Here is a 17335-nt window from a genome sequence, read left to right on the forward strand (position 1 = left end):
GAAGTTATGACATAAGTGATACGATCTGACCCTCTTAGATTAACTGATCATAATAATAATAGCAGTTTAGCTTATCAAGCTTGTGTAGCTTTACAATTTCCAGCTACTTAGAGTCTCATTGAAGGTTAAAGTGGTTCTGCTAATTACTACGTCTTCATTGGTGCTTCTTAAAAATAAATTATAACCACAACAACCTCCTACTCTTTCCCTCTACCCTAGAAGTAACCTAGACGTTTCATATTTCCTGAGGGAAAAGCCAAAATCCTTCTTGGATAGATCTACAATCACAGCACGGCCGGAGACGATTCCCTAAAAACGGCAACAGTGTGGCCAAACACGTCTGCAGTCGCTTTGCTGGTGGGTGGTGGGAATTTGTCACTGTCACACGCTCAGAGACTTCCATGAATAATCATGAGCGTGCACTTGAATGATTAGTAGCATATCTGGATATTCAAAGACACAGAATCAGGGAAATATCTGAGTAAGCACGAGGAAGATTTCAAGAACTATTTTTTCCCCCCACTGACAGCAGCCTGCCAGGCTTATCACCAAGTGTCTGTGACAGGTGATAAGTGCCTGCATTCACCACCTGACATCTTCTGTCTCTCACCGCTCCACCTCCACCCTCCCTTAAAAAGCCACCCCCATCTTTCCTATAATAGCATCCCCCTTTTTTGGGCTTTTGAGTTACGGTTCAAATAGTTTAGGATTCCTATTAAAACTTCCTAAACTAGACATCCTGAGGAGCACACTGTCACAGTGAGCAGAGTGGCTGTTTTTTTGGGGGGGGCTGGATTATTGCTAGGCTCAACCCCACCATAACCGTTTGGCACCATTTCACAGTGCCAAATGTCTCCTAACACAAACACAGACAGACAGCACAACCAAAGATTTCTTCGAATGTCGAGAGGGTGCCAGTGGTGAAATGGGAAAGCATATGAGGTTGCCAGCATGATGCAATAAATACACCGAACTTATGTGAAGCCATTTCAGTTTCCCCACAAAATGTCACTGGAACTGCTCGCTACAGGGGGTGGACAAAGACACAGTTTTAATCAGAGGCCCTTTGTCAGCCCGGAGAAAAGAGGCAGAGTATGAAAGGAGATGGGAGACGAGATGGGGAGGAGTTTGGGGAAATGAATGTTTCAGAGAGAGGCACTGATGTCCCAAGGATGTCACGGCACAAAAAGCGACCTGTGATTAGTCCTGGAGATGGATTTAGACTTGAATTCAAACAACAAATTAGGTGGAATTTTAAAACTGCCTCCAAGGCCGAATATGTGGATGTGAGAGAGGAGGATACTGCTGTAGACTAGCTTCAATTTGAAATAGAAAAAATATATATCACTGCTTGTGTCTCTAAATACATTTCTGTGTACAGTTTTCTGTGAATACTTTATATATTTATTTAGTTAGGACAGTGCATGTTAATGAACATAAATGTAAAAAAAAATTACATGAATGTAAACATACCAGATTATAGCCAAGGGCTAATTTCCATCTGTTGTCCTTAAGCATAAAAATAGACATAATAATTCATAAAAATTCATCATTCATTCATAATAAAAACTCCATCACCAAACTTACACATACACACCATTCTGTTCCCAAATAAAACATTAAAACTATACAACTCATACACGATCACACACTTGATTTGTCCATAACCACTTTTTAACCTTTGCCTTAAACAAATTGAGTGTAGAGCATTCTCTAATGGGTTGAGGAAGACTGTTCCACAGATGGCCACCCTGGACAGAAAGGACGTTCTGCCCAAATGCTGTCCGTCTGTGGGGTATAAACAAGTCTCCTCGGATTGTAGCTCGAGTGGTCCTGTCTGAGCTTTCTTTATGCCTAATGAACTGCTTTAGTGGTGGTGGAGCAAGGGAGTGTAAGACTTTATATATTAAACTCACTCTTTTAAGTTTCACTAAGTTATTGAAGTTCAGTAATTTATGTTTTTTTAACACATGACCGTGGTGGTGGGAAGTCGGTTTTTTGTCAAGTAGTTTTAAACTTCTTTTATAAATGTTTTCAATAGTTTTAAGTGTTGTTGGACAAGCAAGTGACCAGGACGTCAAACAATAGTCCATATGAGAGATGATCATTGAGTAAAAATAAGTTTTTGCAACATTCATATTTAAATTATTACGTATATGATTAAAATTTCGATTATTAAATTTAAGTACCTGGGACACTTTATTTATGTGTCCCAGGTACTTAAATACCCCTGTGTTTTGTTTGTGTGTTTGTATGAGTGGGTGGACGCAGGTTCATTGGCTGGCCACATCTGTGATCACAGGCTGTTGTTGACTCTAAAGTTATAAAGCCTGTCCTCTGAGTCACTGGCTTTCACATCTGAACCCTTTCTAGTGCCAAGATGCAGGCCCAAACCCAAAGCAGGTGTCCCTCCCCTCTCTCTATATATATAAATCCCATGTTTGTCTTCGTCTAGACATTACCTAGCTCTTTAAAGGGGACCTATCATATAAAACAAAGATTTTTTTCAGACGCCCTTACTGTTGACATCCAAATTAAGAGGGTAAGAAGCAGCCAGGTGCTGCTAATCAAATGCTAATCAAGTGCACCTCAGCACCAGTAAGTGTGAGCACCTCTATAAAAACAGAAGCTTTGGCAGTTTACTGTTCTGGAGAAAGTGGGTGTGTGAATACAATGCCAGACTTCCCAGGTATGGACATCCCAGCAAATTCACACCATGAAATGCCCCAAGAGCTACATCTCAGACTACAGACCTCAATCGGCAGCTTAAATGTTAAAAATGTTAAAGTTCATGAGAGTACAAAGAGAAAAGAACTTAACAAGCATGGATTGTTTGAAGATAAAGAGAGAAATCCTCTCTGAAAAACAAAAAACAAAGCACAAGACTTCTGGAACAATGCCCTTTGACTATAATGCGTTTGGCAAACAGCATATCAGCTCTAACACCTCACACCAACTATTAAGCACGGTGGCGGAGGGGTGATGATTTGAGCTTGTTTGATAGCCACAGGGAACCTCACAGCCATAAACTCCTCTGTGTAACAAATATGAGGCTGACAGCTAAATAGTGACTGAAATGCTGTGGCGGGACCTCGAGAGAGCGGTGCATAAACAAATACCTACAAACCTCAACGAAGTGAAGCCACGTTGTAAAAAAGATTGGTTCAAAATGTCTCCACAATAGTGTCAGAGACTGAAAGTCAGGCAGAAAACGGTGTTGTCTTGTTATTCAATCTAAAAATGGCTTTACATGCCTCTTCCTCTAAAAACACAAGGCTTTTAGGCACCATTCACAAGGCTGTACATAAACATTGTATTATTAACATGATTTAACACTTAAGCCTCTTAATACCGTCCAGCAAAAAAGATTATTATGAAATTTTGTTTTTCTTCATTACTGCCTATATGCACACAAACGCATCACCAAATAAACAACAACAGACAGATTTTCTACATAAAAATAAAACTATAGAAGCTGAGATTGTGACCACACTTAATAATATAGAATCTTTTGGAAAATGGATTCATCAAACTTTTTTTGAAGACATTTAACTAGTTACCGAAACATGACTGTATCTTTAAATCTTCATAGCTGTAGCTTTTATTGTGGACTGTTCTGTGGACAGTGAACAAGTGGGGTTTTTCCCTTGTGTAAATGACCATTTGACAATTTTAACTGAGACGGTGACATTTCCACTCAGGGCACAGGATGATTTAGGAGGGCAACCTGAAAAAACGCTACCACTTTATCATCCTAAAAATAAATACAGGCAGTAACAGCGTTATAAAAGAAACCAGAGAGCAGCAGAACTGATAAATGATAGCTGAAATAGAGTTTTCTAACCGCTACACAAAAATAAGTGTAGATCTGGTTAAGGCAGCAATTTACTGACGTACAGTTAGATGTTTTTTGGATAATGAGGTCCTTTATACTTTCAAAACTGACATCTCCTAAGCAGTAGAAAAGCTGTCCTGGACGCCATTTCTGCCCGTTTAAGCAAAAACCTGCAGTTTGGAGTGATTTGGCAAAAAATTAGAATGGGAAGCGAGATGTCAAGCTAAAGTCATTACAGCCACTGTTAGAAGAATATGGGAAGCAGTCCTGGGATTCAGCCAAATATTATCTATTCAAAAGGAAGTGCTACTGTTGAACTGAATGTGAAATGTGCAGGTGAAACAGCCTGAATGGTAATTTACAGACAAAAACCAATCGCGAGAGAAAGAAGTTCTTAATTGGACGACAAAGAAAATGCACAGAAAATACAAAGGAAAAACAAATAGCTACTAAGATCCATGACCAGGCGGTGTTTACCGGAGGTCACAAGAGGTTACAGCTCTGACGCACAAAAGAAAAAACTGAAAAGATCAGATAATAATGAGCCATTTCACAATCAGCTCTCAGCATTTTCAAAATGCAGATCATTTCGGTCTGCACCATACTGCCCGCATCTGAATCTACCTTGAGATGAATAAAGATGTCATAAATGTGCAAACTTCAACTTTTCTACCAAATCTGTTACTTAAAAGGCAGAAAAGATCGTATGACAGTAAAGACTGTTTTCACACCTGAAACGAACACAATGTCAGGAGATTCAAATCAGGACATTAAATAAATGTAAATGGTAAATAGACCGGTTCTATATAGAGCTTTTCGATTCCACGCTCAAAGCACTCAGGAGGTAGGAGACGGTCAAAAGTAGCAGTTGCTCCTGATCACTTGAGTGTGAATGCATAGTCTACTTGAGCACTCACAGCACTTTATACAGCATGCCTCGTTCACCCATTCAAACCCCATCATACCATTATCATCAGTCAACACCAGTCATTTTCTGCACCTACTATCTAATCGGCTTTAATCACCAAGGTGTCGAACCACCAACCTTCTGATTTGTGGATGACCTGCTGAAAGGGTTTAGACAATGATGCTGCCTGAGTAGAGCGTCCAAGAGACATGACACATGGCACCAGCCTGCTCACTGTCACTTCAACAGACAGTTGCCTACATTATTCTCAGATAAGTACAAATGAACTTTGCACGGACTTAACTTTGGGGAACTGACCGTTTTAAAGGAAGAAGTTATTGCAAAATTACAAAAGGGTCATGCCCTATAAATACTCCCTTAAAAGCCTTAGAGGTCCTTTAGGAGATTACTTTACAAAGTTGCACAGTCTAGACTTGAAATATTCTACTATGGTCATATGCCGCAAAAGGTCATGTAATAAAATTCAGGTGCTTGAGACTACCAGTGGACAAAGAAATCCCAAGAATGAAAATTAAAGCAAAAAATTAAAGCAAACTCAAATTTGATTGGAAAAAAAGACATTTAAAAAAATCACTCACACACAATCATTCCATTTCAAATAGCATTTTTTTCTAACCTACTACAGCACACAGACAGACGCATGCATACAGTTTATACAGGCACAGTGAGTGCTATCGAAGCCATTTCTCGCCACTTACTTGATGTAATAAGGAACCTTATTCTGAGAAACTGCACGTTGCCAGGGGAGCTGTACAGATGCTGCAGACAGAGAGAGACAAAGATAAAGAGAGCAGTGAGATGAGGGGAAAGACAAAAAGTCGGGCAACTAAAATCCAAACGCCATCTTAATAAATGCTGCACAATTCCACCAAGCAGTGAAATAATCCATTTAGTGTTTGGACCTTGACTTGAAATAATTTTTACATGTAACGCTTCCATTATAACACAGTCTAGATGTATAAGGAAGACTCTCACGGAGCATGAAATTGGGGTGGGGGTGGGGGGGGGGGTTGGGTAAATGGATATTGTTTTCTTGGCAGAAAAACCGGAGGAGGGAGACAATGGGACATGAAAGAAAAGATTTTTTTTTTTTTTTTTTTTTTTTTTTTTTTTTAAATAGAGGGAGAAAAAACAGGGGGCACAAAACAAGACAAAAAACACAGACAAGCAAGGGAAATCTTAAAAATGACAAGCTGATAAAGTGTTAAAACCAGACAAATATAACTCTTGAGATGTTCTCAAAAGCAATAAGCAGAAATGTTGCTTGATTTATCGCCCTCCCACTTTCCCTCCTCCTTGACACAGCTCTACACTCCGATATAAAGATGAAAAGACAGTAAGAGAAAGAGATTAGGCGAGATTGGGAGATATACGAGATGGATAGGGGACGATAAGAACGCACTACTTTATTGATCCCTCGGGGAATATTAAGCTACTAGTGTAATGAGAGCGAATGTGTGATGGAGAAGATAGTGTCATAGTGCCAGGAAGATGAAAGAAGAGACAGAGTGGTGTTTTGTCTGGGTGCAGTTGCTGAGCTCTCAGCAGCGCTTACTTTGTAAACTCGTGTCTGTTGGTGACACAGCATGCCGGCTGAGCATGCCACCTGCTCTGAATCGCACACCGTCCATTTTGTCTCCGTGTCTGACAGCCAGCAAAGCAAATCAGGTGGAACGGGGAGAACACTAATGGCTGTATGATTATAGAAAATGACGAAAGTCAGAGAGCGAGGGAGAGCGCGACAGAGGCGCAGGGAGCCGGAGTCTGGCTGCTCTGTTTAATGTTCACGCTTCTGCATTTGTCTTTTCTCTCCAGCTTTGTCTCTAACTCTCTATGCTCTGCTAATGACCACTCTAAAGAGGGAGGGAGAGGAAGGAGTCAGTGCAGAGCTGTAATTAAGCCTTGCATTATTCATGAGTGAAGTGGCACGTCTGCACGCTATGTGTATGCGCGTGCACGCGTCCACTGAGCATCCGCGACGGCGAAGCATATGGCCGAGGATGAAAAGACGGGGCATGGGAGAGAAATTGGACGATGTGAAACTGTGTAACTGAGTGGAATCAAACCAAGTCACCCCAAATCTATAATTTCCTTAGAGAAGTAATAGGCTCGGTACTCACTGGAGAGGAAATGTTGGGAGGAGGGGCCAAAGTCTCTGTGGGCTTCTTGAAGGAGCTTCAGTCTGTCATCCACTGCCACCTGTATGATGACCACACACACACACACACACACACACACACACACACACATAGAGACAGTCAGCTGTGGGCTGGCAGGCTCTGCTCGCACAGACAGAACTTTACAGTGGCTAGACTTGGCGTCATGGTTGGAAAGAATTCAATTTCAGTGCAATTAAGTTACAAGTGGATTTTCTGTAAGACCCCAACTCAAGAAATTTTATTTCCAATAGAGGTATACATATACACAGTATCACGTCTTGACTCGACTCACAGGCACTTGGTGTCAATTTCAGGACATTTAGCATTGTCTGGAAATTATAAAGCAGCTTCAATTAGCTGAGCACATGTCAAACCCACAAACAGCAGGTAACTGAGTGCTTACATGCACGTGTCAGCTAATAAGTATCTACACCGGATGCAGTCAATCACAGTACGGCTGTACGCTCGCACACAATGAGCTCAAAGCCCATAGCAAATCACTGCAGTGACAATTACAGGTAACTGTGGACCAAAATAGACTTGCAGGTCACAAATCCACCATCTAGTGTAGACACATGGTGCTGGGGCCAGAGGGAAACCCATTATCCAGATTTCATGGAAGTGTGCCATGTGCATTCTCAACTTTGATGGTATATGTGACCGTAATGGGAAACAGAGAATTAATGGAAGTTTTTTTTTTTAAATTGAAAAATGAAGAGAGAAACTCAACGGGGAAACACATAAGAAGCTAAATCAGGCAGCACACAAGAACACTAAGTTTCCTAAATCTCTACTTTTGAGCTAATCCCACAAAAACAACAAATATATATCAATATGGGGCGATCAGAAACATGCTCCTGCAAAGATCAGAAACGTAACATAGCACCAGAATCACACTGTGCCTATTTGTGTGTTAACATAAAATCGTATATACTTTCAAAATCAATGCTAAAACACTGCTGTTTACTCCATGTTATTATCTCTACTACTACTTCAGCTTGCTTACAAAAAAAACCAAAAAAAAAACACTCCGATATAAAGATGAAAAGACAGTAAGAGAAAGAGATTAGGCGAGATTGGGAGATATACGAGATGAATAGGGCACGATAAGAACGCACTACTTTATTGATCCCTCGGGGAATATTAAGCTACTAGTGTAATGAGAGTGAATGTGTGATGGAGAAGATAGTGTCATAGTGCCAGGAAGATGAAAGAAGAGACAGAGTGGTGTTTTGTCTGGGTGCAGTTGTAACATAGCACCAGAATCACACTGTGCCTATTTGTGTGTTAACATAAAATCTTATATACTTTCAAAATCAATGCTAAAACACTGCTGTTTACTCCATGTTATTATCTCTACTACTACTTCAGCTTGCTTACAAAAAATAAAAAAAAACTTGTGTGAAAAGCATTTAAGTTATCAATCACTCAGACTCTTACTCCCGCGCTCCTTTGAGAGCCGTGTATTGACCTCTCAGGCACTGCACCTGTGCCCTGCCGCACATGATTTGCTTTGCTCCATCATTCTGACTAGCTGGACAGTATTGGCAGCCTATAATACTGAGACTCGCACATTCACACATGAGCCTCGGGTATTAAGTCAGCCAGATCACAGAGGGATCCTGGAAATGGGTACAGAAAGACCAGTAGCTCAGTTTCTTTTTTGGCCACTTAGTGACTATTATCCTCACTCTCCCGCAGCAAGGAAGATGGTAGCTGTCTGGAAATGAAAACCAAACCATCAAACTACACAGCCAGATCTGGCTTATTAGTGAAGCTGAAAAGAGCGGACAACAGAGAGAGACAGAATGAAACTAAGCCCTTCTCTGACTCACAATCTAAATTATAGTCATATTCCAGGCAACAAGACTGTTAGTGGGTATCTGTGCAGTGCACTGGAAAAAAAAAATATCACAGGGCTACAAATTAGCACAGCTAACCAGTTTTGCTGAGCGGGGAAGGGGGGCCACATTTCTTTTCCTGCTTAAATTCCCGAATAATGCAACCACACTGTGTGCCTCAATTATAAAGGAAGCTTCAAAAACATTGCACTGGAAAAAAACTCTACATCTGTCTCATGTCCACAGCTGAGCATCTAACCTGTATTCAGTTCCTCTATGTGACAAAGTGGGTGAGAACACCATTTGTCCATATTCTTAGTTAACATTCTTGTTTTGATTTAACCATATTTCATATGTAGTCTGCAATAGGCAAACATCTACTATTGTTTATGTTTTGCACTTTTACAGATTATGTACAATAACATCTTGGTTTAAATCAATTCTGACAAGTTTGTCAAGTTAACATGTTATTTATTTCAACTGTTAATTGGTGTAGTTTGAACTCACCTTACTTACCTGTGTTCCAGGAACAAAAGGAGGAAATTATAGCTTTACTTCCTGTATTTATAGCTTTATAGCTAATAGCTTATAGCTAATCTGAGGTCACAGGAAGAGACCAGGTGAAGAAGGGGGAGAATTTTAGACTGTGTTTATACAGAAATGGATTTATTGGTGCAATATGTATTGATTACACCGTAGCGATTTTATTGCTAGTAAAGAGTAGCAGTATAGGTTTGAGTATGATAATGTTCATCTTACCTACTGAATGGAATAGTCCAGGGGCGAGTGGACTATTTAAGCAGATGAATGCAGGTGTTCAGGGGGGAAAGGACCAGGTCAGTGTAGCTGTGTGCAGTTTGACCTTAATTTCCACTGATTTAAGTTCAGTTATGTTTATTTGAACTGAGTTAACTATGGAGTTGAGCTTCTTCTTCTTCTTTTTGTAAATATGGTTTGATCACAAAATGGTGAATAAATCACTCGCTACACTGGACAGCACCTGTCTCCTGCCATTCTTAGCCGCTTAGGTCAAGTCCCACCGCACTCTACCACTGCAGATCTCAAGCATCACTGGGTATCAATGCCAAGGACCCTAAATCTAAGAGACATGACAGAAAAGCTACTTTGGCATAGCAATCTAGAGATTAAAAACTGACTAACAGTGCACCTTTAAGTTTAAAAATCCCCAATTAGAATACAAAAATGACTGAAACTTGTCTAAAGGATATCAACACAACTCCAGCGCTCATGCTCAAAACCCACTCCTCTATCTCCTTGTAATAACTTGTTAAGAGACTTTTTCACGACTTCTCCTCGAGGTCTGAGACATGTTCAACTCTGAGAAACACTCGTGACTGTCTAGCTGTGACTATCAAGCGTGCAGAGAGCCAAGGATATGACCGGTGCGCTGCGAGAATAGTGGCCAGTGATGTGTAGTGACAAAGTGTCGCACTGAACATAAAGCTGCGTTCAACTAAAACAAGTAAACAGGGAGAGGGACGGCTCCAAATCCCCGTGTGTTCAGCTGACAAAGTAAAATTGGTATACAGTGAAAAAAAGCGAGGGAGACACAAAAAACAAAAACATCGAGACAGCGCAGTCTCCTTTGAAGTCATTTAGACAACTGTGACAAAATATAGAGGAAAAAATGCGCGCGCGCACACACACACACACACAAAAAACCCTACTCCTGCTCCGAAATCTGTAGCTGTTTCAGGGGGATTTAAAGTACCTGCAAAAGTTTCCACCTCATGTTGAGCTGGTCCAGCTGTCTCGAGGCTGTGGATGACAGCTGAATGTCCAATGGTGTCAGCTCAGCAGAAAGCTCATTGACAATTCGAACGTCCTGACGCAACGGGGCAATCTCCTCTCTGAAGGCCTGGGAAAAAGATGATAGCGTATTTGTATTATAGTTGTGAGATTAGCCTAAAATAAATATGCTTTAGTCCAAACTGCTGACTGCTGTTTGTTTATCCCTTTCTTGTTTGACCACCTAAAATCTAACAGGAGATGAAGTTTGCAGCTTCAGCTTTAAAATTTGCATTTAAAAAGTCTCCTCCGTGTACTGTCCTACCTGTCTCCCATATTAGAGACAAGTGCTGCTCTGGTTGCAATCTAATCTATCAATAGACCATTTAATCTAAAGTGGATCGCTAAATGACACGGATATAAAGAAATACGAGTGCCCGGACTGGCTGTACCTCAGGTGATTAAGATCTGAGGTGCAGCAGAGAGAGAAATGAGTGCAACAGCTGAATTTCCTCATGCAGGCTGTGAATCGTGACTTGGCTATTTTCAGTGCCCTTTTGTCCTCCGCTTCTCGACTCTTTCATTTGTTGTTTACAGTTTACAAGAAGATGCTCTCATTTTTCTTGCTTGTTAAATTAAATTTGTTGCTTGTTTCTCGGCCAGTTCTCCTTGGCAAAACGAGACATCCTCAAATATGATGTGTAAACAAACAAGACTATACTGAATATATCCTCAAATGAAGTAGCACTTTCTTTAAAAAAAACACACACACACACAAAGTAAATAAAGAACCAGGGAAACCATGTGAAGCATCAAACATTTCTTCTTCTTTTTTTAAATCAGGATTTTCAAAGATTTTATAACAGAAAACAACAAGATTTGTTAAACAGCACTCAAACTGAGCATATCTGACAGTATAAGAGGGATGGTTATGGTGCATTAGCAAAAATCTGACCCTCTGACTCACCGTGGTTCTATCGATGTGATCCTGCAGAGAGTCGATCAGCAGATCGCCCACAGGCTGCCAGGTAGCTTTGGCCTCCTCTGCCCGAGTCAGCCGCAGGTCAAGCTGGTCCATGGAGCTCTGCAGCTCCTGGAGTCGCTCCAAGGCTCGCTCCACCTGACTCTGCCAACCGCCCACGTGCCCTTTCAGACGCTCCCACCGCTCCCTCACTTCACCAGATTGTTTTCGGATAGCCCGGGCCAAACCTCGGGCCTTCTCCTCTGGTGTGAGATCTGAAAGATAAAAAAAAGAAAATACGGGAAATAAAGAAGCACGCCATTTTGTGGAGAAATGCTCATGGCCTTCATTATTATTTCATATTTTGTTCAGTTATTTCTTCACAATATGGTAATGAAAGGCATTTATTTCAAGACTACTTCTATAAAATGGAAGAAATGATAGAAATGCATTTGTAATGTGTTCACATCCTTGCACTGAACCGGATCTTTTCTTTTATTTCACAGTCCTTGACTTCTTTCCAGCGCTGCAAACAGGCTCCCCCACACTGCTTCACTTGCAAAAATACACATGCTTGTGACGTTTCAGTGCTAGAGCTTCCTAAAAACAACCTTTACCATCTTCAACATTTAATCATTGTTCTCTAAATACGTACTTCTACAACAAAAACACTGAAGAGACCTGTATAAATTTTTATTAAAGTCTCTTCTTTTCTCTTCCTAACATGATGTGGCAGAAGATTCTGAAGAACTACGAGCCATTTATCTGCAAATTTTACTATAATTATACAGCTGAATAAGCCCTTTGTGATCATTTTTTCTTTTATTGCACATTCCTTCAGTAGTTGCACATCTTTCATGTCTAAGTCTGACCCTTCTATGACTCATCTGCAAACCTGACACCCATCGACAAATCAAGCTCCAGGACAATATAAACCCCAGCCCTTCGATCCTCTTTCTGACTTTGTACTGCCTGGTAGAAAAACTACAGTCTTGTCAGAACTGATATGTAGAATTTTCTGACCCTTAGAACGAATTCTTTTGTCCCTTTGTGTCTCAGGTCTACTAACTTCTTTCCAGTAACAACCTGAACTAATCCAAACTGCACACGCGCCTCTTCTCCATCACTCTCGCCAGCCTTGACCTGCTCTCTGACACGCTATCTGCCAAATTCAGCTGCATTCAAGTCACAAATACGACCTGCTGAACTATTCACTGTTGTCCCTGAATTCAGCTTTTGAGTCCTCACTTCTTCAGTTAAAGCTTTGATCCCATACTAGGTAAATGAGCGACACTGAACACGAGGAGAATGGAGGAGCAAAGGAGAACAGGAGGGCAGAAAAATAAGAAAAGAAGGTAGGACGCTGAAGCTTTAACTAAAGTCAAGGCTTGATCAAAGAGAAAGACAGGAAAAAAATGAGAGAGACTGAGGGTCTAAGAAATGACAGAAGTCTAAGAAGTCAGAAGGTGAGAAGACATGACGACTGTGGCATATCTGAGGATGCGGTTAGAGAAGAGGAGGGAATAAAAAAATTAAAAAAAGGAGAAAACTGCTCCCCAGATAATCATTTTAACTGCAAAAAAGATGAGCAGCTCTCAGGAGTTCTTAGGTCTTATCTCCAGGGTAGTGACTGAATTACCATCTTCACCTGTTGCACCTCTGCAATCTCGCTTTTTCTCATCTTGCTCCCGGCATACAAAAACGCCTGACACTGCAGGAAGCCTCATGTCATTGCTGATACTGATGGTGTCTGTAGTTTATAAAGAAGAATGATGTACACAGGCAAAGTAATGTAAGCTCGTTTGATTGTCTTTACAAAGCATTACTATACTAATACACTATCAGAGTGTTACTCTGACACATTCAATATCCTCTCATTACACCACAAGCACAGCTTCTGATCTTAAATTAGCTCGTTTTAAAAAAAATCTATTTACTGTATACAATGAGATGACACTTTGATATCTGCATCAAAGACCACAGACAACAAGCCTATCCGTCTGCGCTCTGAAGTCTCGCCACACCCCTACACATTCCCTTGGGTCGGTTTAATTATTTACACAGTAGGGGTTTAGTTAGAAGGGAAATATGCTGACCTAACGAAGATTTCCCTGCTGCACCCAAAAAGAGACAGAGAGGGAATACTGAATGAGTTGGTGTATTTGTAAGCCCAGCTCCTTGTCTATTTATACCAACTTCAACAGAGGTAACAGCTTGAATGATTTTAACCTCAGAAGTGAGGCAAATAAGACCTTAGATTCTGGTTCTTCAAACTGGCTGAAAAGCAGACATTCTTGTGATTGATGACAGGTTAAGGTACCCAAAACAAAACCCTTGTGGAGCAGAAAAGAAGAAGTTTCGTCTGGCAGTTCTCCCATTTACATCAGGTAATCACAGCGGATGGATCCATATATTTGATTTTGCACAGATTTGAATGCTGCCCTTCCAGACACCCGCACCACCAGGTATCTTAAATCCAACTAAAAACCTTTAGCAAATGACTTTGTAGGATGCAAGCTGCAACCTTTTCCAGCTCCTTTTTTTTAATATTGTGGCTCGCGTTCAGGGGCACCACAGCACGTCATCTGCAACCACCTCACCCTCTCTTTTGCATCACATCAACCCTCTGCATGTCCTCCATCACTACCTTCTCTAGAACTTTCTCTGAGGTCTTTCTCATCCTTACCGCCAGCTCCATATTTCACATCCTTTGTCCAGTGTATGCACTATCCCCCCCGTTACACATGTCCAAACCATCTCCTCTTGCTTTGCTTACACTGTCTCCAAAATGCTTAGCTGGCACTGTCCCACTGACATACTGTGACACTAAATCTGTCCCTCCAGGTCACTCCCAAACATTTTCATCTTCATCCACCTCCTCTCTTTGAGTCAGACCTACCATCTCCAAACCATACATCATAGAGGGTTTCACAACAGTGTTAACAACCTTCCTTTTCAGTGCTGCTGCTATCCTTCTGTCACTATGCCTGAAAAATGAAGACAAGGTATAGGTGCCAAAAACTAGAGTTCTTTCAGGGGCCAAAGGTCCAACTTTACAACAGAAGCAAACATGGAAACTGCTTCAACAAAGACATTTTTGTGTAGCTAATGTATATATGGGTGATCTTTTTTGATAACTCAACAGCCTAAATTGCATTAAATTTAGTGGTGTGGCAGTATTAATTGTGGATGGCTTCAAAACAGGGCTTTACAAAGCAATTTTGTCTTTTTAAGTGTTTACAGTCTGCAGTTTATTACCACGGGCTGCGTCCAAAATCAATGCATTGTTGTTACCCATCTACTATTGTCATACAGTACAATTTTAGAGTGGGAAATTATGTTTCTACAAGATTCTGGCCATGTAAGGGTAGGGCTGTTCGATATAACGATATATATCGGATGACGATATAAAAACGTCTATCGTCAAAATTAACTGTTTACGGCAATATTTTTTCATCGTTTTGATGGTCACTGTAGTGGCTATATTAATGTATTAAAGTTCTCTCTTTCACTCATATTTAATATAATCACACTATGGACGGACAAGCGCCTGTTTTTATGTGTTGTCGTTAGCAACAATGACGGTAAAACCATCGCGTGGCTCCGCTGTCCGCTTGTTTGTTTTCCACGTAAACCTTTCACAATAAAGCTCAAGATCCTGTTGAGACTTTTCAAAATAAACTGAATCACGTGAAAGAGTATGCAGAGAAGCAAAAAAAAGAGCCGTCAGGTGCTAAAAAAATAAACCTTAGACTCAAACTTTGAAAGAAAATGGTTACCGTTACAACTTGTGTCTAAAAATGTATAGTTTCATGCATTGGTTAAAACACTCGAATCCAGGTAAAGGACGCCGAGATGGAAAAACTAAATGCAAGTCGAGTTGCCCGAGAGTCACAGAATTTACAGAAAATATTACATTTTTGTGATTTATATCATTGTCAGGACGATGAGATTTTTGTCATATCGCACAAGGGAAAAAAATGATATGTGAATTACAAAAATAGGCGATTAGTGATTTAAAATCTGTTGAAAACAGACTAGACTAACTAGAGACACAGAGAACTGTGAGTTTCTAATAGTTTTTCATTATGTCATTATCTCCAGATACTTACTATACCTAAAAGATAAAACTGCCTAAGCCTCATTATGAGCTCTGATTTTACCACAATTTACTCAGGAGGTGGAAAAAACTGCATGGCATGGCTTTAATGGACTCGGTAGTGGTGTGCAGTATTTTTAAGCTGCAATTATCTTTTCAAACCTGTTTCCAGGACTGAAAGTTTATATATTCTGTTAGAGATATATTTTTTTTTTAATGAAAAGGAACAAACCAGTCTTTGGCTGCAGGTTCTTGCGTGGCTCTCCAGGACCCTCAATGGGCTGATCAGCAAGAAACGTCCTCGCCTGGTCCAAAGTGCTGATTACCAAGTGCTCACGCTCCTTCAGTTCTGACCGTAGCGCCTGCGGGAAAAGCACAGAGCAATGGCTTAGAGGGGACTTGATGTATATAAAAATGTTACTAATATCAACCACAAATTTTTTGTAACTTTGTTATGATCTATATATTAAAAAAGTGTTTGAGTTTAATTTTCAAACAGTTCTTGCAGGTCCTAGTTTTTGAAATAATATACATACTAATCAACCAGTTCTTAGAGTTCTTGTGATTAAAACACTCACATCAGCCCAATGAACAAACGCAGATGTTTACGTTCTGCCTATCGGCAAGATAACCAACACATTCAATGGCTAATTAGGTGATTGCAGCACAACAAAACAGTTTCCCTGCTCAGTCTTTGCCTATTAAGAAGGAATCAAGAGGTAAGAGAGAGAGTGTGAGAGAGAGGCTATGTAAGGAGTGTCAGCGGTATTGAAAGCTCTGAGAACAGAGCAGCGATTGAAGTGCGAGTACTGGGTCAAACTGGGCTTCTCCTCTGGGTCTGTGTGAAATTAGCTGAGCAAGGCACAGAATAAAGCGAGTCACTGTAACCCTGCAGGAATAATCATTATAGAGCTTGCTAGTAACACCACACATCCTGCACATCCTCTCACAGCGCCGCTCATATTGAAATGAGCATAGTGCACCACACACTCCAGGCTCTAGTTCATGAAGTTCATGAAGCAATCTGACAAATGCTCTTAACCTTATGTCAAGAGTTCTGCCTCAGCAGAGTGCACGGCAGGCGATGGAACTACATAAAGGGGGTGAGATCGGTATGTAACGGCATAATTGTTCTTGTCTGAATATACATGTGACACCCCGAAGGACTTCATTGCCTATCGGAGTGTGTGATTGCTTTGTGAAGAGGCGATGTAGTTGAAGACACTGTGAAGCTGGTTGACCCGCTCTGATAAAGTCTCACACTTATCAGACTGATCAAACAGTCGACTGCAGCAAAAATGAGATGCAAAAGATTGACGACAAGATGCTGGCTTGGGTGCAATCGTATTACCGGCAACATTTGAAGACGTAAGACAAGAACAATAAGAATCGCCTAGAAGAGAAACTATCCAATCCATATGTATGAGAACACCCCACCACTCCAGCAGCTTACATCCATATACGCACATACCTGAACTCGCACCTTCTGTGTGACCTTCATTATACAATGTCATCACAATCTAATTTCATCCTTTTAGACATTTGTGTGAAGATTTGCCATAATTAGCCTATAATTTCCTGAGTGACCTTAACCCTCTCACCACTTCTTTCAATTCTATTTCACAGTTCACACACGGCTGCTGTGGAAGCATTTAAAAATAAAAAATTTAAATTCTGGAAGTAAGTTCTTGTAAAAGTTGGATTTAGACCAATGCAATGACAATTTCACACAGCCTCCTGCAGACAAATGTACTCTCACCCTG

At 40.7% G+C, this 17335-nt stretch overlaps 1 protein-coding gene across 5 annotated transcripts in view; it reads right to left on the reverse strand.

Moving 5' to 3' along the window:
- Positions 1-17335, reverse strand: part of utrn (utrophin) — a 192241-nt gene that overhangs the window by 50490 nt on the left and 124416 nt on the right. For all 5 annotated transcript variants that reach the window (XM_080290147.1, XM_080290148.1, XM_080290146.1 and 2 more), the window contains exons 58-62: positions 15805-15934; positions 11480-11748; positions 10496-10642; positions 6884-6962; positions 5462-5522 (exon numbers count right to left, since the gene is read on the reverse strand). In XM_080290147.1, coding sequence (XP_080146273.1) covers positions 5462-5522; positions 6884-6962; positions 10496-10642; positions 11480-11748; positions 15805-15934 — 686 coding nt within the window. The remainder of the gene's footprint in view (positions 1-5461; positions 5523-6883; positions 6963-10495; positions 10643-11479; positions 11749-15804; positions 15935-17335) is intronic.

The sequence above is a fragment of the Astatotilapia calliptera genome, chromosome 15 (assembly GCF_964374335.1).
Source record: "Astatotilapia calliptera chromosome 15, fAstCal68.1, whole genome shotgun sequence".
Taxonomy (NCBI): Eukaryota; Metazoa; Chordata; class Actinopteri; order Cichliformes; family Cichlidae; genus Astatotilapia; species Astatotilapia calliptera.